At 39.0% G+C, this 26359-nt stretch overlaps 1 protein-coding gene across 1 annotated transcript in view; it reads left to right on the forward strand.

Moving 5' to 3' along the window:
- Nucleotides 1-23402, forward strand: part of LOC104618733 (SLIT-ROBO Rho GTPase-activating protein 1-like) — a gene marked incomplete at its 3' end in the record, with an annotated part of 45021 nt that extends 21619 nt beyond the window's left edge. The window contains exons 5-11 of the mRNA XM_010284406.1: nt 1624-1686; nt 11607-11789; nt 12214-12342; nt 20207-20428; nt 21193-21294; nt 23001-23198; nt 23318-23402. Coding sequence (XP_010282708.1) covers nt 1624-1686; nt 11607-11789; nt 12214-12342; nt 20207-20428; nt 21193-21294; nt 23001-23198; nt 23318-23402 — 982 coding nt within the window. The remainder of the gene's footprint in view (nt 1-1623; nt 1687-11606; nt 11790-12213; nt 12343-20206; nt 20429-21192; nt 21295-23000; nt 23199-23317) is intronic.
- Nucleotides 23403-26359: the final 2957 nt, after the last annotated feature.

Raw genomic sequence — 26359 nt, forward strand, 5'->3', positions numbered from 1 at the left:
TGCAATCCTTTGCCAATTCTTTACAAGCACTCTGTGCACTGTTATGCATATGAATTTTTGTCCGTAATATTAGATGAAAATAATCTGATCTTTGCAAAGAAATGGAAGTAGTAAGCCTTATGTTCTAGATACTCCAGTAGTAAAGCATACCTCATGAAAAATACCAGACTTTGAAAAGTGTAAGCAATAAGGAAAGTTTCATAGTAGTTCTGTGTAAATTGGTTTCAGAGCATCTGTCTCACTGTGCCTTAGCTACTACAGCTAATGCTCTTGGGAATAGAATAATTTCACTGAAGTGTTTTTTAATTTGTATTTCTAGCTTCTTGTCAGTTAAAAATCATCATGCACATAGGGATGGGAGTGAATACTGGTAAATGATATGGCAGGTTCCTTAAAATATTGCCCAGAGTTAGGAGCATGACAGTAGGAACAGGAGAAAAAATTCAAAGTTTCCTGTTCCAGCTACTGTATGTGTCTGTTTCATCCTCCTAGAAGGCGCAGTGGGTGGGATGTATGGCATGGTTCCTCCTCGTACGTGGGCGTTGCACTGGAAATTCTCATTCAGAAACCATTATTCCTGCAGGTGTTTTAGTGATGGCCAAGTATGTGTTAGCAGCTTTGGAGATGAGTTGCCCCTGAGGATTTTCCTTTGGCCTCTATACAAATACAAGTTTTTCTCATAGCTAAGGCTATGAGAAATCATCTATCATGAAGTTGGAGTTTTTAAAAGTCGGGCTAATTATCAATTTATTCACAGGAAAAAAAAAAGCTGACATTTCCAGCATGGATGTTACAGTGCTGAGCATCGCAGAAGAAACATAGCCAGGCCGTTTGCCAGGTCCTGTAGCTCTATTCTATAGCTGTTTTCCAAAGGCTATGGTACAAATGCCTTCAACTCTTGCACAGTTGCCACAATTTTCATCTGATTGAACTGCTATGGACAACTAACAAAGGAATATATTTGAATGAGACTCCAATTAAGTACTCTTATTTTGACATACTTGCTTTTGTTAATAACTACTGCTAAGCATTTCTTTTTTTCTGGGTCAGAATGAAAGTAAAGACACAGTCCAGAAAAGCTAAACAAAGCTGTTTCAGCAGCCCGCTCTGTGGAATATTATGCAGTTGGGTATCTGTTTCAAAGAGGAGCCACAATTATTTCTTGCATAAATATTTAGATAGTTGCATGTGCTGAGAAACAAAGACTATTCTAGATGTAAAATTGGGCGGGATGTCCCTCTGGAATATCACATTCCATGCGGTTATAAAACAGTACACAGTTTGTTCCATTATAACTCTAATCAGTTGTATAATATAACAGGCTTGTAACTCTAATCCTGAACTTCACCCTTTCTGTTGGCACCTAATTTCCTGATGCTTCATGGGAAAATCTCTCACATTACTTCTGGGTTTCCTTTTGGAAGTCTTCTGTCCAGATGTTATCTGTCTACTTCTACATACCTGAATCATTATTTTTAGTACACTGTAATTCTGTCAGACCGGTGTCTTTGTGAGCAACATTGCATTCACCATCTAGGATGAACAATGAGTATGAATATCAAGAAGCAAATGTATGCTGCAGTTTTTGCATGCCTTTTTCTAATGATTTCTTTTTAATTACAGAGCAAAGAGATTGCGTTTCAGCTTCATGAAGACTTAATGAAAGTACTTAACGAGCTTTACACAGTAAGTACAGTTACTTACTTAGCTTATCGTATACAAATTCCATATCAGACTACTTCTATAAGCTTCAAGTGGCCTTTTATCTAGTAAGCTAACCCCCCAGTGGAGATGCTTATTTTTGCCTTTTTACACAAGTCTAAACTATCTCATTTGGAAAGACTACTCACTTGTTTAGAATACATATGCTAATGCTTTCAGGATTACTCTTTACTTTCAACCCTTTTTCCCCACAAACTACACTAAACCATTTTATTATAAGTTTGTTGATTATTACTGAGACATTTCTACTTAGGGCTTACCAGAGCAAAGCTTCTCCCTTTTCTGCCTTGTTTTTGTCCATGCTGCTATCTGCTTGGTTTGACTTGTGGACTACACTCAGTAAAAATCATAGGTGCTTGCAGATTGAGTGCTGTGCTGTCTAAATGTTACTTACATGTCCTCCCTGCTCCCTGATTGGAATCAGTAAATAATGAAAAGAAAAATAGAGAGTTGTGTAGGCTTTCTGTACCATTTAGAGAGGTCAGGAAAAAACCACTGTGAGCGTTCTGGCAAGCTGCTGCTGACCCATTGGAAAATCTGACAGAAGTTAGGTCTGAATATATTTTTGTCTTTGAAACCCATTTATACAACTTGTTTACTACAGAATAATGTCTTGTCTACGTAATAACTATTTCCCCAAATATTTTTCTGAGGGGATATGTTTTGAGAAAGAAGAAAGCTAGAATTACTTTTTTTTTAAACATTGCTATACAATGAGAAGGAACTGGTGACATCTACCTCTTATAAAAGTCTGTTGACTCCTGCTGGTTGAGGAAGCTGTACATCTAAATTCTCTTTTCTGTCTGGAAGAACTGAAAGATCTGTGCTCCAGTACCCTGCATAACAATCTCTAGGCTGCTTCCTTCCCTATCCTCAAGACTTGGGGGACTGTAAAAAAATTATATTATCAAGAAACAATTTGTGATTTTAAGGAGGTTTAGGAAGATATCAGAGACGAGCTTTCCTCAGGCAGAGATCAGTCAAACATTACTTTTGTGCATCTTGGCAGTCTTGCTTTTGGCCTAGGGAAGATTGTGCACCCATCAGTGGACAGGCTGAAGAACATTTGAACTCAAGAACAACTTAGGTGGCAAAAAGGAGATCCAAAGAAAATGAGACACGTCTAACCGGCCTGGGTTGTTTTGGATTGCAGTTATGGACACAGATTCCTAAAACCTTCTTTTATTACTGTGAGTGCTTTTCTTCAGGGCTTTTTTTTTCTGAAATCACCACTGTTTTTGTAGGGTGCAATGCTGCAAAACCTTGTTGGCTCAGGCCTGTAGTCAGTGAATATGCTGGGATCAGCTTCTGCAAAGCAGTGGTAACCACAGACAATTCACACAGCTGCAGGGATCAGCGACTGTAGGAGCCATTGCACAAGTGGGGCTTCAGCAGTGAGTAAGCCCTGAAGATACCATCTTGTTTCAATTAAACAGTTGCATAACTCCAGTGCCTGGCGAGGTGCACGATTAGTGCCCGTGCGCGCAGGGTAGGAAAAGAGTGAAGCACGTGCTGAAATACTTTGCTGAATCACCAGTGAAAATCTGCAGGACTGGACTTTGGTATTTTCACTCTTTTTCTTCACACTAGTGCTATACCTTCCCACTGATGGCTACAGGTTTATTCAGATACTAACTTCCATGTTACGGCTTCCAGTGAATGCTAATTGCTTTCTTGGAATTTAAAATATTTGTAAAATAGGAAGTTTTTTGAAGTTAAAATACAGAGCATGTGCACAATTTGAATTAGGTTACTGCTGCAGGATGGTTTCTTGGGAATGAATTTACTTCACCTGATTTTCAGGCACCTGCAGTGTAGGTACAAATATCTTAGCTTACCATCTGGGTTCCAGTTATAGTCACTGGAAGTCTAATATGGGGAGATCAGACCCCTTTGATCGGATGCAAACATCTGGTTCAGATTAAATGATCTACACCGTTAACTCTGTTGTCCAGTTTTTCATTGGTTGCAAAGGTCTTGGTCAGCTGTAGATGCCCACGTTTAGCCAGATACAACCCACGCTTAGTAAAGCGACTATAGTGCAGAGTAGCATCTGTTCCACTGCTTGCATGTTTAGAGTGATCATCAGCATATCTGTGTGTTATATCTGCTTGTGTACATAAAGATACACCAATATCTAGACAGATGGAAACCTCATGCACAAGTTTTTAATTCTGTGTGACATCTACTGTTTACAGAATAAGATCATAGTGGCCTTACCAAAACAAGTATCTACAATTTTAATTTCCAGGGGTTATGTTTCTCAAGTCACTTAAAAAAGGAGAAGTCATCGTCCTGTTTGCCCCATGATTTATAGGGGGAAAAAAATAAAAGGAAAAAAATTCAATCCTACTATTGTGAGACAAACCTTTGTGTCCAAAAGAAAGTAAATTGTTTTCCAGTCCATGAATAATATACTAATATTGAAGTCTGTCCCTACTATGTGGTTACATTTTTTTTAAAGGAATCGTACCCTCATGAAGTATTAACTGTTAAAATGTGAAGCCTTATTGGAGTTTAAATACCTCTAAAGCCTTTGAGTGAGGGGGAAGTATGTGTATGAAGAAAGGTTTAATAATCTGCTTACTTCTTATCATCATTCCTTGTCTTACAAGAAAGGTCTGTAAATTAAGGTTATCTTCCAGAATTAAAAAACAGTTTTGCGTGAAAGTGCATTGAAGAGAATGAGAGAAGAGAATTAAAATCATGAAAAGCTAAAGTAGTAAGAGGTGCTTGTTCTGAGGCACAGGCATATAGTCACTGTAAAGAAAGTGCATATTCTATTTGTTACTCCTTGAACTTCTCAGACAAAGAGTGAGTCCCTTAGGCACATGTATTAAGACATTACATGCCTGGATTTCTCTAATTATATGGGGTCAAGGGTTGAATTAACTGCTTGTTTCAAACCCAAATGGTGAGGTCTACCACCCCTCTCTAGCATGTCAGCCAGACCTGAGGCCTCACCACACCTACTTTCAGATTTCTCAAGCAGCAAGTATCTCAAGAGCAGTTTATCTAAAATGATCCAGAATAAATAGGATATTTAAAGGAAGTGCTACTGATTTGGTCCAAATATTTGTAATGGATGAGTTCAAACACAAGCTACTAAGTATCAGAATAATAACTGACTTTTCTTCTGGTGATAACGCTGTACCAAATGTCCTAGTCTCCTATATCATAGAAGGTGCGAGAAAAAAAAGGTGACTTTGGGACCCATCTCTGAATATCTAGTCTTGCACTTCTGCCTCAGAAGATCCTTTTTAACCTGTTCATAGAGCCAGATCTAAAACCTGCTGTAGTTAGGGAGTTGTGTCCATTGCTTTTGATGGGGTTTAGATCAAACAAGTCAATAAGCAGTGCTGTGGATTTTGCAAAGAAGCAACTGCTCTAGAGAAGAAAATAAGAAATCACTGAGAAATTGAAGAGACATGCCACCTTCCACTAAGGGTGCATTATGAAGATTTTCATTTTAAAAAACTTTCTGCTCAAAGATATTTTTTAACTTTAGAATGTTTGAACCTCTGCCTTTTGAGAGAGAGAGACTAGAAAGCATTTTGGCAGCTTATTTAATGTATAATAACAGAACTGCAATGAAATGTAAAAAAAAAAAATCAGACACTTTGGAGTATTAAATATCTACTGTTCTTTAAAAATGCATGCTAATGAGACCTTTCTCCTTGCTAACACTTTATGTAATTAATTCCCTTTCCCTTTACTAGGAATTATCATGGAAATAGGAGATTTGTACTGTAGGTCTTCATTTAGTCCCTGGGAGTAGCTTATCTTGTGTTGATTTTGGCTTGTGCCATCCTCATTAAATTTACACATCTTGTACAAGATTGTTGAGAAAATAAGAACAGACGCAGATGAACCACAGCTTCAGAAGATGTTCTAAGAATCTGTGAGGAAGCAGGCTTATTTTGCTAGAATAATCAGAATTTTTTAAGGGAGACTTTACTTCTTAATTTTCCATCTCTTTTATGTAGAGAAGGTTTTCGTACATGTTTCATTGCGTATTTATATGTTTTCTACATGTGACTCACATGACTAGCGAAAATGTATTTTAAGACTATATTTTCAATAGGTGTTTTATGCACTGGTTCTTAAATTATGGATCAAAACATCATACTAAAAACAAGTGAATAGTTAAGCTTCACTCTGTATCTTTGCAAGGTCAGCAAATTATAAATGATGAGTACTTTTAATTGTGCATGGCTTCTCCCTTGGCTGTGCCAGCCAGTCAGTGTTTTCAGGTGTGCAGCATGCCAGCTGCGGCGTTCCTCTTTCTTACTCCTCTCCCTACTGCACTTTTAGCCAATGTAGACTAACAATTAGTCCCATGTTTTACATAAGGATATAAGCTATTGAAACTAGAGTGAGGCATAGGTTTTGAGTGAATGAGGATGGGGAAAAAGGAGCCCAGTTTGTTGAGTGAGGTCACAGAGCAGAGTTTATTTTCTGGCATTTACAGGGAAAAAAGTTGGTTGAACTGAAAACTGTAGGGTTGGTGTTCTTTGTGAACTGAGAGATTTAGAAATCTTCTTACGTGTTGACTTAAAGAGACAACAGATTATTGATTTTACAATAGATGATCTTTGATTTACTGTAGCACACCAGAGATCTGAGAAGGTGAAATGAGTAATTCTGTATTGCTAGTAATATATCAGTGACAATTCCTAGAACCACATCAGAGGTTAGTTTGGAAGTGAACAGGATGCTGAAAATAGCCAATACTGAGCCTACTTATCTGCTAGAGGCCACTGGTGTAGTAAAATTGACATAAGATTTTACTTATTTCGTGGGGAAAGCACTTTGCAACAGAGAGCGCTCCCCGGTCAAACTCTTCTTCCATTTCTCTGGAAAGCTAAAATATTTTCTATTATCAGAGCAAGTATTGGAATATGGCAATAACATCTGAGTGACTGGAAATGGTAGGAAAGAGAAGGTAGGCAGACTCTTTTCTTGCAATGGAGGGAGGTCTCCACTGGATTTATTTAGGGGCCAGGGCATATTCATAAATGACCTCTAAAAGACTCAGGAAGGGATCAATGAGGTGACAAGTTTGCTAAAAATACAGAGCTGTTCTGGTAATAAGGATAAGGGCGAATTTTGGAGAAAAGTGGTGCATATCATAAAAATGCTTCTTCACGTCTCCCACTTGGCTTTCCAAATTACTCCTACTGGCATCACCCTTTTCATGAGCAATACAAATGTAAGGCTTTCAGAAAAATGAAAAAGTAGGGACAGTCCAAAGCAAACAATTTAATACTAAATAAGACCGGGCTGCTGTGCTGCTTGCATTTTCCATTGCTTTATCTTACTCTTTAAAAATCTTGGCTTAGTTTAATTTCTCAAGGTAGTTACTGCCAGATTTTCTTTTTTCTTTGCTGAAATAACACGGAATCTGGATTCCCTATAGAAAAGTTAAGTTCAATTTACTGTAGCACACCAGAGATCTGAGAAGGTGAAATGAGTAATTCTGTATTGCTAGTAATATATCAGTGACAATTCCTAGAACCACATCAGAGGTTGGTTTGGAAGTGAACAGGATGCTGAAAATAGCCAATACTGAGCCTACTTATCTGCTAGAGGCCACCGGTGTAGTAAAATTGACATAAGATTTTACTTATTTCGTGGGGAAAGCACTAGCTAACCTGATTTAATGAATCCCTTGCAACTCCACCTTCTGATAAGAACTCATGACAGCAGAGAAAAGTCTGAAACAATTCAAAGACGGTAATTGCAACAGGGATGAATTACTGGTCTGCAAAAAGCCTATTCCCTAGAGCACATGGTAACACATGGTAATTCCAATATCTTTTAACTTTGTATCATTCAGTCTTAGTATGTTAGGTTAAGAAGTTTTCTAGCAGAGAACTGTGGAAAAGGAAAGCCAGCACCTTGCTATGGGAGCGTTCCTCTCTTGTAGCCCACAGAAGTACAGCACTAATTACTGTCTTGTTGATGGATTTGCCAAGGTACCAATTGTGGGTTTAACTAAAATAATTATCTAAGTGTTTACTCTAAGGTGCCCTTCCCTATCATAAGTGCTATCTTCTGCTCTAAGCCTGCTTGCTGAGCTCTTATGAATGATGCTGAAAATTTGGCACACAAACTGAGACATTTATATCACTAAGTGAACAGTCTGTCACCTACAAGTGGGAGAGTACATAGGTTGGCTAGGATAATCTTTTTTATCTGCTTGTAGTCTGACTTAGTTATCTGACAGAAATCTATATTTTACATCACTGCAGAATAAACCTGCTAAATTAATAGCAGATCAACTCATCGTTTAATTCTAGAAAGGTACTAGTATGCATTTAACAATGCTTGCTCACAACAGCGAAGCGCAGCATATGTCACAATGACAGTTCAGCATCTGCAGAATTACAGCCTTGCTCTCTCTTTTCAGTGCATACTTGACGGCTGATCAATAAGCACTTTGGGGACTAATTAAAGTCAGTCCAGTGATGGATACTCTCACAGGATAGTCTATCAGTTCAACAGTTTGGTGGACATTTGAGAAGCAGTATTGCTTATTTCATGAGCTTATTTGTCGTCTGAATAACATCTATGGATCTGTTACGTATTGACAGATCAGAGATCTGTGTATCTCAGAACTCTTCATTACAGTAAGTCTATTTACAAGAATTAGATAAGCCTTTTACTGTCTTTTACAGTATCTAACAGTCTTTGAAAAACTCCAGGGAGAAAAGATGGTATAATGTTAAAGAGTCATATATGCAACTTAGCATGCAAATTCTAAGCTAATTTGTTGAGGAAATGTGGACTGAAATACTTGGAAGCCAACTTCATAGCTTGTTCCCATTTATTTTCCATTTGTGTCTCTGATGCTTTCTCGACTTAAGTTTAGCTGCTGTAATATCAGCTCTTAAAAAACACTGACAAATCATGAAAAAGGCTGGAGCTGTCAGCTTTCCCCAGAGGCTTGCAAAATAATGATGTCACTGGTGGATGAGATAAGCAATGCTATCAGCATAACAAACTGAACAGGAGTCCAATGCATAGGCTGATCAGTGCTCTGTACAGAGTCTGTATTGATTTCTAAGCCAGTGTGACACGGGTAGGACCGGCTGTGATTGTTGTCCAGCCCTGTGAATGCTGCCAAAGGGACGGCTTCGTTTTCAATTTTAGTTATCTTAGGAATCATTTGAACCAAGAACTTGTGCAGAGTTTGTTGCGAGAGCATGGATTTTAAGTAGACATCTTGGTTCCCTGTAGAGACTATGAGCTCCATGTAGTTCTCACACAAAACTTGACTTCAGTCGTTGTAGAGTGAGACACTCTGGATTTGGTAGCATGTGCTGTAAGCAGGCAGCGAGAGGAAGAAATACTCTTGAGTGATGTGAGGTTAGCGCAGTCAGCGTGGAGACATCTGAGCCTCCTGGTGAGACCTGGTAGCGATATACTTGTACTCTTTCACTCAGCAAGGAGGCAAGGTGAAATGGCACAGCCAGTGCAGAAGGACATTTATGCTTAGTCCACTAGGCTACATGGCACTAAGAAAAATTGTTTAAAAAACTTTGGTGCTTACTGCTTTTGGCAAGCAGAACAAATCCTTGCTTCACCACTTCAGTCAGATGCTTTGAGATGTGCTGTTAGGAAACTGAGGCATTATTATTGTTCCCTCTGCACGCAGAAAAACTTGAGTACAAAAGAAAATAACTTTTCTGGGTGGTAGGACACATGGGTTAGCCTTGTCCCACCAACTAAAAAGTCTCAAGCTGACACAGAACAAAAGGTAAAAGTAAAAGCTAACACCTGTAGCTTTCTGTAGAGAAGCACTCAAAAAATTGAATAAAAAGGCCAAATGAGAAAGGCAAAACCTTGTTTTTAATTTCCTTTTTCCATCATTTTTAATAGAGCCATGTATCACTTTTTGTGCCTCTCAGATTTATTTTATAAATAATTTCTTTAAGGAGTGCATTTCTTCTCTTTGCAGTAATTCTTTTATTTCCATGTGGCTGTATGAGTTCAAGTCCCCAGGCACAACTTATCGACAACTTTAAGAACACCTTTGTAACTGTGCAGGATACAGGAGGCTGAACGTGCCATGTGGTTAAGCTGGGAACCGTGCAGATCTCAGCTCTGCGGGCTTGCCTTCTCTTCCCAGCCCAGCTTTGTTCATCTTTGGGTTTTTGCCTCATGCATGTAGACTGTGAGCTGCTGGGGCAGCGGCTGTTGCCAGCGGGTGTAGGCAGTGCTTGAGCAGGGAGCTCTGCACTCTGGTCAGGCTATAAAATAGCAGCAGCAGCAGTAACACTAAGCCCTGCTCCAGGCAGTTTGGGCTTTTTCAGCAGAGAGCTGTAAACATATGTTTCTAAAAATAAAAACAAGGCCACTCTTTTTGATGGACATCTCCAACTGTTTTACCTTACTACAGGAAATTAGTGAAGAGTTGCCTGTTTCATTTTTAATATCAATACTATTTCAGTTGTATCAACAGCTTGGCATCAGTATTAAGGAGTGGCATGCCCAGTTATGGTGTATATGGTATATATACATATGTATATGGTAAACGTACATGGTTATGCAAAATTACATCTCCCTCAAAGCTTCTTGTTGCACAAGACTTTAAATGTGCACCAGTTCAGCCATCACCTGACATAGCGTACAGTTATGTCAATGCATGCTAAGTCATGCTGCAGTGAATTTGCACTATCTAGCTTTAGTGTCCCCGGTGTTGCCACTCTATGGTTGCTCGTTAGGCTGGCCTAACTACTCAGTTATAAAAATTATTCCTCTCCCTAGGTAATATTTCAAGGCAGGTCCCCAAACTAGTGTGTCTGCTCCATGGGTCACACAAAGCTCTGCCGAGGGAGAGGACACATTTGATCCTCCCTGGCTGTGTCCTTCAGAGGAGATGCGAACAGCTTGCATGGCCTTGGCCCAAAGATAACATCTGTTGGCAAGAGCTCAGGCACCCTGTGAAGAAGAGAGGAGGCCACCTGAGGATGCCTTCCTGCTTTGTTCCTTGCTTGAAACTTAAGACAAAACTAAACAAACCAACAGCAATCAACTGCAAAAAAAAAAAGAGCTGGGGAAGGTGGAAAGAGGCTTTCTTTGCTGGAGGTGGGCAGAGACAGCCCTCCCCAGCAGAGGTGGGTGGTTTGTGGTTGCTTGCTGCCCATCAGCATTCAGGCTGAGGTCTTTCTTGCTTGAAGAAGGGAGGACTGGGCTGAATCAGTTCCTCTCCCTCTGTGTGGTCTGTGCATGCAGGCTGGCAGCCCAAGCTCTCTTGGCTGCAGAGCCAGTGTGTGTGTAAAGGGAAGATAATGGTATTAACTGGGGGGTTGTGGGGAAAGCATCTTCACAACTTCTGTGTCAGGCGGCTCCTTCTCCAGGTCTCATCTGGTTTTACGTCGTGCCCAATCTGTGCAGCTGGGAGTCACTTCTTTCCAGGCCGTGGACAGCCATCCAGGTGGCTGGGGAGGTGCTCCCATACCAAAGCTTCCCATTGCCTCTGCTTCCTTCCCCTTTCCGCAGTGCTGAAGGGGTCCTTCTGCTTTCAAACATGCAACATCAACAGCCGAACCGTTAACTTTGCCCTGAAGAAGTCAGATAGATATGGCACTGATATACATTTAGTTTTATTGCTCATTATTTCAGGTTTTCATTCAAAGGCAAGAATCCTGACCTCTTTCCTATCAGAGCAATGAAAAAAAAATCCCTATTGGGATACTGTTAAATAAATCAGAAAAGAAAAAATGCAACCAGAAGTCCTTAGTCTTTGTTGGCAAAGAAATTTATCCAGGGTCCATGTTTATAAGAGAATATTTTGCTCAAAGACCCTGTGATTTTTCTGTAGATAGCTTTACATTTTCATTTTCTCCTAACTCTCCCTTGATTCTTGTCTTTTGCAGGTCATGAAAACATACCACATGTATCATGCAGAGAGCATCAGTGCAGAAAGCAAACTGAAGGAGGCAGAGAAGCAAGAAGAAAAACAGATTGGGAGGTCAGGAGACCCTGTTTTTCATATTCGACTAGAAGAAAGGCACCAGAGACGGAGCTCTGTGAAAAAGATTGAAAAAATGAAGGAAAAAGTAAATAGTCCTTTTATTTAGTTTCATTTGAAATAAATTCAGTGCATTTCTGACATTCTTTAGCATGATATTAGACAGAGAAGTCCAACTGGGAATTAAAATTAAATAAGGTACACATAATAAACTAGCAGTGGGTTATAGATAACTTGACTTAATTGCAGTTCAGAGAGGGGAATTTTTTGTTCCTGGTATAATTCTTCTTATATGGTTTACTTTATTCCCAGTATAATTCTTCCTATATAGTTTGTCACATTTAAAACAAAATACTAAGTTATCACTTTGTATTACATTTGTTGTATGCATAACAGGCTGGCAATTAAGATTCTTCCTTGTTAATAGGAATGTGTGCTTGAATAGTTACCATTTTTGCTACATACCAAAAATTAAGTAATTCAAATACATTAATACACAATCTCTTTCCTAGCGTCAAGCAAAATATTCTGAAAACAAGCTGAAATCTATTAAGGCCCGTAATGAATACCTGCTCACCCTTGAAGCAACCAATGCTTCTGTTTTCAAGTATTATATTCATGACCTTTCGGATTTAATTGACGTAAGTATTGGCTCATTTGTTTTTATGTTCATTCTGTTCAGGAATAATACTACTTTTTTTTTTTTCTTTTTCATTTTTGAAGGGAATACATTAATCATACGGGTTGCCTACAATACGCTTATCATTTATAATATTGTGTGGTATAATCAGCAGATTTTCCCTTTAGCTTTATATTTCACAAATAAAGTGCCAGTAAGACGCTGAACCCATTCCTTTAAAGTTAGAACATTATGTTTTCTCCCCATGTGGCAAGAAAAAATATGACAGGAATAACACAAAAAAGGTAGACATTTCCATTTTGTACTATGAAAGGATTTCTGGGGTACAAATATTTTTTACAAGATAAGCTTCTTAAGTGGGCATCTAATAATGGTATTTAACTCAAAAGAAGGCATTTCCTCCGTGTCTTCAAAATCATGTAGTTTCATTCATTTATTCATTGAATCAAATATACAGTTCTTTTTATTCTTATTTCATGTTGTTTGCGGAACAGACACAATCAATCCTGTGCTCTATACTATCAACAGAATTGTTACTGATTTTCAGTGCAGTATTACTGTGAGAACATCCTAGGAGAATGAGGTTATACACTGATGTTGACTTGTACCAGCATTTGGTCTCCAGAACCTGTATTATTAACATTTTTACATGATACGGAGGAAGCATCCCACACTCATATCACGTCCCACCCTTTTCATAAGCTGACTACATACTTGACAGCGAAGATTTGGAGACAACAAACACAATCTCGAGAGTATTCATTCACTAGCAATGTAGTGTTAAATAAGTCAGTGGGTACGCCCCTGTGGCCCATGTGAAATCCTAAATATTTAAATATGCTTTCTACAGCAACAGTAGCATTTGTTATTTACAATAGTAAACAACATTCACATACATTTGTTTCTGCCGGGATGTTCATCACAAAAATAAGACAGCTAAGCTCTGGTTTATAATATAGCATAAATTAATACAGCATTTGACAGGAAGTTTCTCATGTTTACTGTCTGGAGGAGCAAAGCTTGATAGAGAAAGGGAAAAATGCTTTCTTGAGATGAATGAACTAAAATATCTGCATGTATGCGTTTTATTATATGTTTTCTTAATACTGAGAGTCAGTTTTCTTTGTCATTTCCATTTTTTTCTGTATTTTATAAAATCTTGCCTGCTTTTGTTATAACTTTTTCCTTTTTCCTTTCAACTTTTTTCCCTGGTTTTGCTTTATTTCTTTCTTGCTTTCCTATAAGAGATGGCAATGTAATTTTTTTGTGTTTTCAGTATTTCTTGCTGTCTCTTTCTCAACATCTCTTATTCCTCTTTCCTACTCACTATTGCATGTTTTCTCTCTTCTGATTTCTTCTGGCTTATTCTGCTGTGCACGGTCCCTGTCTAATCTACACCCATGCGCCTGTGCATCCTGCTCCCCCTACCTGGCCTGCCCAGGCAATGAAAACAGTTACCAAGATCCCAATTTCTGTTCGACATGATCAGGGTAGAAGACTAAGGACGAGCAGCATACCTGCTAGGGTACCACCCAAGTAAGAAGTTGTCCCTACCTAATGGATTATTTTCCTGATACTGCTTAAAGGATGATGGATTTTTAGCCTCTAGTTAGGGCACATCTGATAAACGTGAACTTTATGAGTTCTTCTTGACTGCTGGAAGGAAGGAGAGGTCCCTTTCCCTCTGTTCCCAGCATGCCCATCCTTTCAGAAGCTGGAAAGGTGCTCATTTTGTCTTCTCTCATGCCTTTCCTTTTGGAGCTTATATTTCCCAGTGAATGTCTCTAGTGTGTGTTTCTACTTGATCAAACTTTCTCAGGTTGGAAAATGCACCTGATTCTTACCCATTTCGTCAATGTCCATAGATGTTGCCGTAGCAGTGAAAGCTGTGGGGAGGAACCACAGGCCTGGAGCTTCACAAAGAATTGCAAGGCGGGGAGGAGAAGCGAAGCTCTCTGCATATATATACAAAGACAACACTCTTTGGAGTTAGGGATCACAGAATCACAGAATCATTACGGTTGGAAAAGATCTTTAAGATCAAGTCCAACCATCAACCCAACACCACTATACCCACTAAACCATATCCTGAAGTGTCACATCTACACGTTTTTTGAATACTTCCAGTGATGGTGACTCCACCACCTCCCTGGGCAGCCTGTTCCTGTGCTTGACCACTCTCTCCATAAAGAAATTTTTCCTCAGTTCTAGTCTAAACCTCCCCTGGTGCAACTTGAGGCCATTTTCTCTCGTCCTATCACTAGTTACTTGGGAGAAGAGACCAACACCCACGTTGCCACAACCCCCTTTCAGGTAGTTCTAGAGAGCAATAATTTCTCCCCTCAGCCTCCTCTCCTCCAGACTGAACAACCCCAGTTCCCTCAGCTGCTCCTCGTAAGACTTGTGCTTCAGACCCCTCACCAGCTTCGTTGCCCTGAATGAAGAGATATTTACAGAACCATGTAGACTAGGCTTTCTAACTGCCGGTTTTTAACAGAAATATACATTCTGCAATATTTAGTAACTCAGGAAAATGATACCTACTTTGTGTGGCTTTTTCCAAGCTGTGGACCAATATAGACAGTAACATTCTTTTGGCAAAATGGCTTTAGAAATTACTCTTCCCTAAGGAATTTAAATGGAAAGTCTAGGAGCCCTTTGCATCACTGTTTTGTAAGAGTAGGCTGTAAACATGTGCAACAAGAATTTGCTTCAGAGCCAATTTAATCCAATTGTGAACTTGTTTAAATGAAGTGTCTTTCAGACATTTGTATTTAATCAGAATACGCTCTGAAAGCATTGGTATCTAGACAGAGTGTTTGCTACTTGACAAAGGAAACGCTTTTTGTAAATGCAAGAGTCTTGGCAAGATTTTGGGGTTATATCATTGGAATGTGAGACATGCTTGCCACTGGCCATATGTTGCAACAGTCCAGACTATCTCATTCTGTAAATCCATTAATGTCATGGTACGATTCGGAGTTTTCAGAGCAGTGGTGGCAATTTCCTTCTTTGCCCTCTCTGTTTTGTCCCCATCTGCCTGCCTGACTTTCTGTGCTTCCCTGAACTCTCTCTCTCTTTGCATGTACAGAAGGGGATTACCCCTCCTCTGTGTCTGAATTCCAGTTAACATAGAAAGGATTTAGATCTCCCCAAGCTATTGGTGTTGCCCATAAATGAAACTAAATGTTTTCCTATGTTACTGAAAAATAAATCTGATGAAAATGGAATAAATACATGAAGGAATGCAGTGAACTGTTCAATAATTTTTTGTAACAAGATTGAGGAGGGTTGTGGGACTTTTTTTTTTTTTTTTTAAAACAAAAAACCCCATCATTTTTTCATTTGGATTCCTCTGCATTTTCCATTTGTGAGGCTCATATGGAAAATCCTAAATTGCAGTTCCTCAGCTGAACTTGGTCTGAACTGTTCAACTCCTTCATTTCATTAACAAAGCTCAGGGCTTCTGACTTAAAATTATGATGTGTTGTTCATCTTAAGCTCTTGTGATAAAAGCAAGATAAAAGTATTGCTGGAGTCTTAGCTGGATGTTTTAATGCATTTAGTGAACTGAGGGTTGGGACCAACATTTGCAAAGAAGTAGGGAGATAAACAGGATTTGATATGCACAGTGTATTTCTGTCCTCTACATATTTTAATAGAGGAATTTGAATTATCTATTGTGTACTTCTCTGCTGACTTTATAGCGGGTTCTAGTTCAAGTAGAGGACAGGATTAGGTTTTTTATTTATTTGTATCATGTAAAGATTACTTTCTAGCTAAATTGAATAAGCTTTACCTAGTATGCAGAATTTTTTTTTTAAGATTGTGGGTTTCAGAGGAGCAACAGAGTACACACCCCTCCTCATCAGACTGTTAATACCAACATCTGTCCATATGGCACATACTATTATTCATTTACTTGAAGATTTCCATGTAATTGAGTTTATTAGATTTATCTTGGTATAAGAAGAAGGTAGGGACCTTCTTTCAGACTTACCGTGCACTCATATGATCTGAAGATAAATGCTAGGAAATAGTGAACAAAACAATTTGACAGTAGTTGTGCTGCTGGAATAAATAAAATATTCATTTGTTGGTCTTTCTTAGAGTGGAGTTTCTGAATCTCTAATTGCAGTCTGCATGATTTGGATGATTAAGAAGTTTGGGAAAATTTAGCTATTATAAACTTAATTTATTCTGTAAAGGTTCTTTGTTAATCATTCATAGAACCAAGTTTAAAGCTAGGGTAGTGTGCAGCTCACAATCTTTATTATATAAGTTCTCATAAACATGATATGTATAGCCAGATCCCTTTGATTTGAATGTTGATGTCTGTGTAACAGGATGATTAGAAAGTGACTTATTCAGAGGTTAAGGCTTTTCCTATGACTTTCTCTCTCCTTTGGCATTAGGATTTTATTATTATTCCTGAAATGAAATGAAGAGCAGCTTGGTTGTTTGGTTGAAGGTCTGTGCTAAGCACTACAGGTTTTTTTGTTCAAGCCTAAATATACTCTGGGGTGCAATGGAGATAGTAAATGCTCTTGAGACTGCTTCAGATTTAATTCCAAATAAGAATAAAATGCAAATTACAAAATTAATTTTTCACACATATCCCAAATGCATCACTCATCTCCCTCCACTTTGCCCAACAAAAAGTCTTTATGAATCCAGAAATGCAATAAAACTCATAGTCTATGACTTCATTCTCTAATTTCTCATCTTCATGTCTTACTGCACCGACTGACATCTCATCTCTCTAGACTATAGATTGATAACAGATCTCATTAGCCATCCAGGCTGTAGCCTTGGTGTGCTGATTAGTGAACCTCAAAGACATATTTATTTTGGCTAACAGTGTGGTTGCTCAGTTGAACTTTACAAATCTTTCTACAAATCTACAGCTTTTTCCTGAAAATGGTGTGTACATGCATGAGCGTGCATGTGTATGTGCATACATATGTACTTTTTTGCAACACCAGAAAGGTTGGTGATTTTTTTCCAAGCCTAGTCAGGCAAGATGTGGTGGGGGCAGCAATCTACTGGCAGTACCTTAAATTCTTAGTCTTAGTAATGAAGAAATACCTGAAGTGCCGTTGGCATTATAGACAACTCTCTCTAAAAAATGTCACTAGTGCTAGCGGATTAAAAAAGTGCTGTTCTTTCTCAGTAGCCATGAGTTGATATTGTGTCAGAGCCATTCCCCAGTTAAAATTATCTTTGTCTCCAAATTTTGAAGCAAATGAACTGTAGTCTGGCAGAAGTAAGAGTTGTGATGTCTAATGAGTGTTTATTTTTGTTTTTTAAAAAATAACTTTACTTATACAAATACTATTTTTACTTGAATCATTGAAGCAAAATTCCAAATTCAGGCATTTTAAATTCCACTCAAAGAGCCATTGGTGATAAGGCATTCGTTCAGGTTCTAGATTCAGTTCCTGTGTGCTCCACTGGCATTGGCATTGCAAGTAAATGCCTTAGTCTGGCAGGATATTCTGCTTCACTTGAAGAATCCTTCTTCTTGGCTGAGCAGCTGTATTTGCTACCCTGTTCAGCTGCCATCACCTGCAAAAGATGACCATGGTGATAGGTGCTGAGTAGATTAAAGGTTAAATAATGAAGCTCTTGGTACTGTCACAGCATAAAGCCTGCATTCTTATCTTCCAACATGGAAAAAAGCTGCATCAGAAACCCACACAGCTCTAACTGTAAATCAATAAGCTTTCTATTAATACTCAGATTAATCCTCCAGAGCCAAAATTCAGGCTCTAGATGTTTGTAGTTTTATAACACATGGATAGTTGGCCATGCTAAACCTGGCATTGCCCTCTGTTTCTCATTTCCTCGCAGTTTAATCTTCCATGTGGTCTTGCTGAAACTAATGCACATGAAATAAAACAGCTGTCCTGTTCCACTTTCTTATCAGCACTTTTAGTCTGTCTTTTTCATCTAAGATAGTGAATTAAATATGAGATCTGATTTGACATAGAACAAGAGAAAAACACCAAGAGACTTTTCCTTTTAGAAACAATATTTTTTAGGCTGGAGGTCTTTGAAATATGGATGTGCTTTCGTATAAAAGTTGAGTGGATGTTTTAGTAAGTGTAACACAAATTTCCATTCTATAAATGCAAAAGGGAGAGGTTAACTTATGTGGGTTTGATTGAACATGACATCTTTTTTCCATTTTCTTTAAATGGTTCAAGAACTGTTTTTTGGGTAGTCACTGTCCCATCTGCAGTAACTAGTACTCGCTAAGACTGAAAGCTTAGTCTTTCTGGAAGTTTTGTTGTGAATAAAACAGCCCTCTGTTGTCAGATTTCAGAGAGCAGTTTGATCACTGGTCATTAGTGCACCAAAGGCAAGGTGTGAGGGGTTTCCTTCTCTTCTACACACAGGTTTAGGCATGGTAAATAGGTTGAAAACTTTCCCACGCAGTGTGTGCATCTGTGTGTCCATCTCCCTCTCTCTCTTTTTCTCTCCTTTTTTATATAAGTAAGAGGAAAGGAAAGGAAATGTCATCCCATGAGTCCTAAGGGTTTGTAATAGCTGTGAGGGAGATATGCATACAAATATAGTCTACAGTGGACTGAATTCAGATTTACCCAACTGCTGCGGTTTACTTGCAAGTCCTGCGGGGAAGGACGATTTTAAACTGTGGGTGGGCAGATGCCCTGGGGCAGCATGCTCCCTGACTGCCCTAGCCAGGCGTTGACCTCTGACGGGGACAAGTCTCTCCTAAAACTGCACCGATTTCCCAGACACCCGTAAGATGGGAACTGTTGGATATTTTGGTCTGCTGCAGACTGTTCTCCCAACAGACATTTGGGCAGTTTTACCCTGAGCTGAGTCAAGCCTAAAAGCCCTGTTTGAATAAAGAACATTGCTTTGCATGCAGCAATTAGCAGACTGATGTGCCACTATTGGGGTGACAGAGGGTTTTGTGATACCTCTACCATTACCTGGAAGCTCTCAGAGCAGAAGCTGAGGATATTGTTTACTGTGTAATGGGGGAAAAAAATGAAGGAAACAATCACTTGATACGCTACTGCTGTGACATTTTAAAAATATATTCAGCTGTTCCTCTAAAATATTAAGCAGTCATGAATAATGCAAACCGAGGATGTTTAAAATTCAAGAACAAACACAACTTTATGTTCTACCAATTAGGTTTCAATTACATTCCAGTGTTATTCTCACCCCTAGAAAAAAAGACATAAATTATGACTTTCTGCATTTAGTAACATGATGTACATTGCTGGCTCTGTCTGAGCATGGGAAATAAGGTGTTTACAGTAAATACATTTTCACCATCAGCGGAAAGGATGTTAAACCATTCTCGTTGCATCAAAAAGCATCTTAAATGGGTCACTAATATAAGAGGCAGTTGTGAGGTTGGTTGTTTGGGCACAGACATGGTGAGCAGGAATTGCTTCATTTTCACTTTGGTGCTAGCATTCACTTAGATGGTGGACTTACAGCAGGATGGGTTTAAACAGATGATCTAAGGATTACATATGACAATACTGAAAAGCCCACTTGTGTGTGGAGTCAGACCTTTTCTATGTAAATACAGTAACTGCACATCTGTATCTGATAAACAAATGCAAACATATTGCCATACTTGTACACTTGATATCTTCTCTAAAACTTACCTTTAATCTTGGCAATAGAATGAGGATACTAAACACTTACTGTCTTGACCCTAGTATTGTATTTTAGTTTACAAGATATTTCATAAAATACCTTGAAGACAGAAGAATTTCAGGACAGAAAATTTTAGTGATAATTTGTGACTTGGGATATTGGAATGATGTTCCTCCTTTTTAATTTATTTTCTTTTACCTGTATTGTGTTTTTAGTGTTGTGATCTTGGATACCACGCTAGTCTGAACAGAGCCCTAAGAACATACCTTTCTGCAGAGTATAACCTTGAAACTTCCAGGCATGAGGGCTTAGACATCATTGAAAATGCAGTTGACAGCTTGGAGCCACGAAGTGACAAACAGAGATTCATGGAAATGTACCCCACTGCTTTTTGTCCACCAGTGAAATTTGAGTTCCAGTCTCATATGGGTGATGAGGTCTGTATAGTGACTGTTTCTGTGTCTGTATACCAAGATAGAAAATTTATGGCCTTTGACAAAGAGTTTCATAAAAGCTGTTATCGCTACCCAAAAGCAACTGGATCAGCAATAACATTTTGCAAAACTGGCAGCACGTTCTGAGCTTCTTCAGAGTTCTCAAGTAAAAACTGTTGTGTGTTATGATATTCTGTATTACTCATAATGGCATTGCTGCAGATTTGCTGGCCAACTTGGTGTAAGTAGTGGCTTTATGTCTTTACTACCAGCCTCACCCATAACCAGAGCTTGTGGGTGCTATTTGAGAGCAGCAGCAGAGCTGATCCAAATTATGCACACTGAAATGCAGCCTTTACCCCTTCTTTCTCCCCCATTTTATCATCTGGAGATTTCAAGCATACCAGGTACCCCAGCTGTATCCTGTTCTGCTACACCAAAGGCCAGTAGCAAAGCAGAACGCAGAATCACCCATGTACATCTCTATTTGGAGGTAACTCCAGGGTTTGTGTTGCTGTGTGATAGAGAAGCAATGCAAAGCAGCCACAGAACAAGGCTGTGCTCTGTAGTCATAAGATGTGGTATGTAGTTCCACACCTTGTAATACATAAATGCTTTCAATTTAGGTGGAAATATTTCATTGTCTGCTTTATTAAGTTTTAATGGCTTTGGTAGGAATTCACCTAGTTTTAAGGAGAGCAACCAAAGACTATTGACTTTTTTTTTTTCCTACTTGCATCTTACAGCTCTTTTTGATTCTTTGTTAGGTTTGTCAGGTCACTGCCCAGCAACCTGTGCAAGCAGAGCTTATGCTTAGGTATCAGCAACTACAGTCGCGATTGGCCACACTCAAAATCGAAAATGAGGAGGTAAGATCTGTGTCTACAGGGGCTATGCATTGAACGCCATTTTCAGGAAGATGTAGTGTTTTCTACCTTGTCAAAAGCATGCAAGTGACCCTGAAATGGCTTCAAGTTGTATGAACTGTTTTAGTTTTTAAAAAAACAAACACTGGCAAATATGCTAAGTTAGACCTTTGTCTGCCGTTAGAGGTTTGGAAACTTCATCTTTTACCTGTCTGTACGTTCACATTACTGGGTTCTGTGTTTTGCAGATGCTTCAGTGAAAACTTGGTAGAGCACTTATTTGTAAACTTTCGTGGCAGAAAGACACTGAGCACAGTTACTCTATTCTGTGTCCACCCTCTGTCCAGTCCCCAAATTGCTACTTCCAAAGTACAAAGGAATTTGGACTGTCTTTTGTGGTAGCTGAGTCAAAATCTCTTGTGCTCTCAGATACAGCTATTTATAAACACAAGTACTGAATTCCTGTGATGGGAATAGCTCACCTACTAAATAAAATGCATTTTTTTGTAAAATGCAGTAAAGCTATGCTGTTCTCTTTCCCCTGCTCTGACAGCAGAGAGAGGCCTCCCAGTGGGTATAAATTGCACTTTTATCCAATTTAAGACAGTGTTAAAGGCCTTCAGTTTAAATGAGAATCTTCCTAAATTAAAACATAGGGATAATTTAATTTCTTGGTGTAGTTTTTTGACAAGTTTTCAGGATTCCAGGTTTTCTCGTTCTATGTTATGTGCTGAATGCTTAGAACAAAGTATTAATGTCCATGAGACATGTACAGTAGTCTTTAAAAAAAATCTCACTTCAGAAAGTATCTCAAGGTAACAAAGACAAAAGGAAGGAGAAAGATATTTTCTTTCAGTAAAGTGAAGTGCAAGGGCATAGGGAGAAAAATCATGTTGGCATGCACAAAACAGGGTATTTGCCTACAGAGGAGGCGTGTGTAGAAGTGTGCATGATTCAGTTAAGCTGACTCTACTAGAGACTCTTCCGAAGCAGAACTGGGAGGTAAATCACACCCTTGTGAATCTTGCCAGTTACTTTATTGCATTGCGGAAGCACCGCATCCCCTGTTCTACAGCCTCCATGCCCTGGTTTGCACTACAAGCAACTGTCCTCTCCATAGCTCACAGGAAGTGCTGTGAGGCTGGTGTAAATTGTTCTTTCTCCAGCCCTCTCCTACAGCTGTATATTCCATTTCTGCAGTCTAAACATCACTGTGCTCCACACCATAGCACTCCGCAGAACCCTGTCACAGATTTTTATTTTGGAAGAACACATTTTTCTGGCAGCCAGATCCTTGCACATACACATTCAATCTAACACATTGACCACACGTGGGAGAGTTGACCCTTCAGAACAATGGATCATCTCTATTACCTGTTGTCCCAGATTAAGGACCATAATCAAATCATGTCATGTTTCAATTCTAATTTCAGGAAACAAATGCTTGAGAGTGCTGCACAATCAACAGAAGAGTACATCCATGTTTGCGGATTGTACCATGGTAAAGCAGAGAGCTCAATAGGAAACCTAATCATGTCATTCTTCTGTTACATAGATATCTGTTATAGTACCTCTAATTTTTCACGTTCACACACCAGTTTGTTCGGAGGAGCACACCAGAGAATTATTTTGAGTACTGAGCTTCCCTTCTAAGCTGTTCTGGTATGTATTTATCTTCCTATTTGGTAAATTGTGCTTTTTAACACCAGGTTAAGAAAACAACAGAAGCTACCCTGCAGACAATACAAGATATGGTCACCATTGAAGACTATGATGTGTCAGAATGTTTCCAGCACAGTCGCTCAACGGAGTCTGTGAAGTCAACAGTCTCTGAGACATACCTGAGTAAGCCTAGCATTGCAAAAAGAAGAGCTAACCAGCAGGAAACGGAGCAATTCTATTTCATGGTATGTTGGTTGCTTCCTCATTCATGTGATACAGACCAAACACCTGAAGTAAAAATTATGCAGAACTTCCTGGAATTTATGTGCCATACATAGTAATAGATTGATCTGCATCTCTACAGAAATTCAGAGAATATCTGGAAGGTAGTAATCTCATCACAAAACTTCAAGCAAAACATGACTTGCTGCAGAGGACACTCGGAGAAGGTAAATATCACACAATAAACTGAAAAGTGATTCCAGCCTATACAATGAACCCACTGAAATGCCAAAGGTATTGCAGGAAAAAAAATACTAAATTTAAAGCTTAATTGTCCAGTAAGCATAGATTTGATTTTTACCAGTCACAATTTTGGTGCACTGGTAAGAGTACGCACTATAAATTGATTTTATTTCTTCAACAGATACTTATTTCCACTGCACAGACATTTAGACAAGTGGCTATATCTGGAAATGGAACTGTTGAGTAAAAAATCTCATGTCTGAAAGCAGAGCTGACACAGTCAGTGCAGGGTGATTTAAGAGCTGTGACAAATGTAGTGCTTCTAATTCCTAATGATTTCTGTTGAATTCAGGTTTCTTTAAGAATTGAGGGAGAGTGATATTTTTTTAAGCATACAAAATTATCCAGGATGCATCTCTTACAATGGAGTCACTAGTGCAATATTTCTGACACATGGACATGAATGTCCTTGTTGCAGCCTGACAACTCAATGGAGCATTTATGAAAGGTAAAAGGTGAAATCCTGACCTCACTAATGTCAGTAGTGAGACTTTTATAGACTTAATGGAATCTTGGGTTCCTACAAAGTATTTGCCTCTTGTGAACTGGAATGAATGAAAACTTAATGAATAACTCTATACCCGTTGATTATCATTATTGCATATAAAATAACTGCGTTACAAAAAAAAAAATTACTGCATTACAAATTATGATAGCAGAGGATTATCCGTTGTCCTGAACACTCTTCACAGTTTCTTAAATACATCTTAAAATATAAACCACGCCAGTAGAAGTCCATGATCAAATGAAGTAAAGCTGAGTTAGAGCAGTAATGAATCAGGCACTATGCACAGTTCCAGCCCACCTCTTACCAGCCCTCCCAACAGGCACTTCCTCATGCACCAGAAGGAGAAGGAGAATCACACTGCAAGCCTTGAGGACTAGCCACACAGAGTGTTATAGACTTGCAAGGAAGTGAATTACACCGCAAAGATTAAAAATCCTCTCCTGAAGGTTAAAGACTATAATTCAAAGTTCAGACTCAAGTAAGAAATCTTGTTCTCTAAAGAGCATCTCTAAAGGATGTGTCAATTTATTTTCTTTTTACTGCCAAAAATCTGTTGTTAATCAGATCGCTTCTTGCTTTTAATACAAAAACCCAGATCCACAAATCTAGTTGTGGAGGTGCCGAAAGAGCTATTAACATTTTTGTGGCTATGACCCAAACAAAGCCCTTGTCCAAGGATTGACTGAGATTGGGGGTAGGAAATAAACAGCGTTTTCTTGCAAGGCTGGATTGTAGAAGATGATAGCTGGTTTTAGACAACTAACTACATTATGTTCTTTCTCATGAAAGTTTTCATTTAATAGGATTTTTTTTTAATGTGTGCGTTGAGCAGTTTATTGATGCAAAACAATGTAAGGCTGATGTTAGTCAAAAAAGAGGGAAATTTTCCTCCAAAGGCTCACAGAAAATGTATTTGGAAAAATAACGTTTGTTATTTGGAAGCGCAGTAAAATGCATTATCGTCTGCTGAAGGGAGAAAGATAAAAGGCAACAGAATCTGTTGCCTAATGCATGTTGGAAAGAAATAAGGAAACAACTGTATGAAAGGAAATCCAAAGAAAAACTTCTCAGCAGGGTGACCTAAGTGATAAATTGCCGTCAGGCTCTGGGCCGTTCCGCCATGCTCAGGCATGCTTGGGCCATTCTGTTTGAAGTGTTCCCTTTGACCCACCAGCTGTAACCCCAAGTAGTTAATCTGTGTTGCCCACAGTGGTTTTGCACATAGTTGTTGCATCGTCATAGCGTAGCACATACAAATAGTACCCCAAATATATACATCCACATTCAAAGCTGATACTTGGAGAAAAAGCCATCATTCTTACAGGTTGAAAAGTACAAGTACCCCCTTCTGTTGAGGCATGTCCTGCATTACAAGGCACATGCCTGGGAAATAGCACCTGGATTCTGTACATTTCGTGAATGGAAGTGGTGGAAAGGGTAGAATTACAGTAGAATTAAGAACATGATTGCTGTAGCTAGTATAGAAATCAATTTGTAGGAAGTGAACTGCTCCCCTGCTCCACTTAAGCTGCCTTTTCTGGCAGCTTTAATGTCAGCAACAGGGCAGACAAATTATACGGGGTGCTGTATTAAGTAATGCAGAGGAGAACAGGGGAAGAGGGAGCGGATTCTCTCAACTGCACCTTTTCCTTTGGCACCCTCTCTTGCTTTTATTCAAACCCGTATAGTGTAACGATGTAGGCTGAATAAATCCAGATTCCAGTCTGGTGTCCACAACATTGACAGTATTTGGCTTCTGTTCCAGTTCATCACCTACCTACTACAGTCTCTTGCTGTTCATGGACACAGCAGATACATATTCAGGATCTGCACAAGGGAGATAGATGAGGTGCTCTGTGCTGAGTCTGCATCTACAAATTGGGAAAAGTAAATGAGAAATACTCAAGTGAAATTGATACTAAACTTAGGAAGCACAGTGATACTTGTATTAATTCTGACCCAAGGCTTATCTATTGAATGAACAAAGCAAACAGAAATACAAAGAGAATAAGCAGTTGTAAAAAAAAATTGCCCCTGTGTCCCAGATCCCTGTCCTTAGACTCAGGATTAAAATCTCTGTAAAATAGATGCCAACAATCTTTACATGTCTTATCAATGCCAGAGATTTTTCCCAGAGCTTATTCTTTGTGCCATCTTGTGGTGGATTGACCCTCGCTGGGTGCCAGGCACCCACCAAAGCCGCTCTATCACTGCCCTCCTCAGCTGAGCAGGGGAGAGAAAGCATACCGAAAGGCTCGTGGGTCGAGATAAGGACAGGGAGAGATCACTCAGCAATTAGTCATGGGCAAAACAGACTCGCCTTGGGGACATTAATTACCAAACAAATCACAGTAGGGTAATGAGAAATAAAAC

This window comes from Phaethon lepturus, unplaced genomic scaffold (genome assembly GCF_000687285.1).
Source record: "Phaethon lepturus isolate BGI_N335 unplaced genomic scaffold, ASM68728v1 scaffold1263, whole genome shotgun sequence".
NCBI lineage: Eukaryota > Metazoa > Chordata > Aves > Phaethontiformes > Phaethontidae > Phaethon > Phaethon lepturus.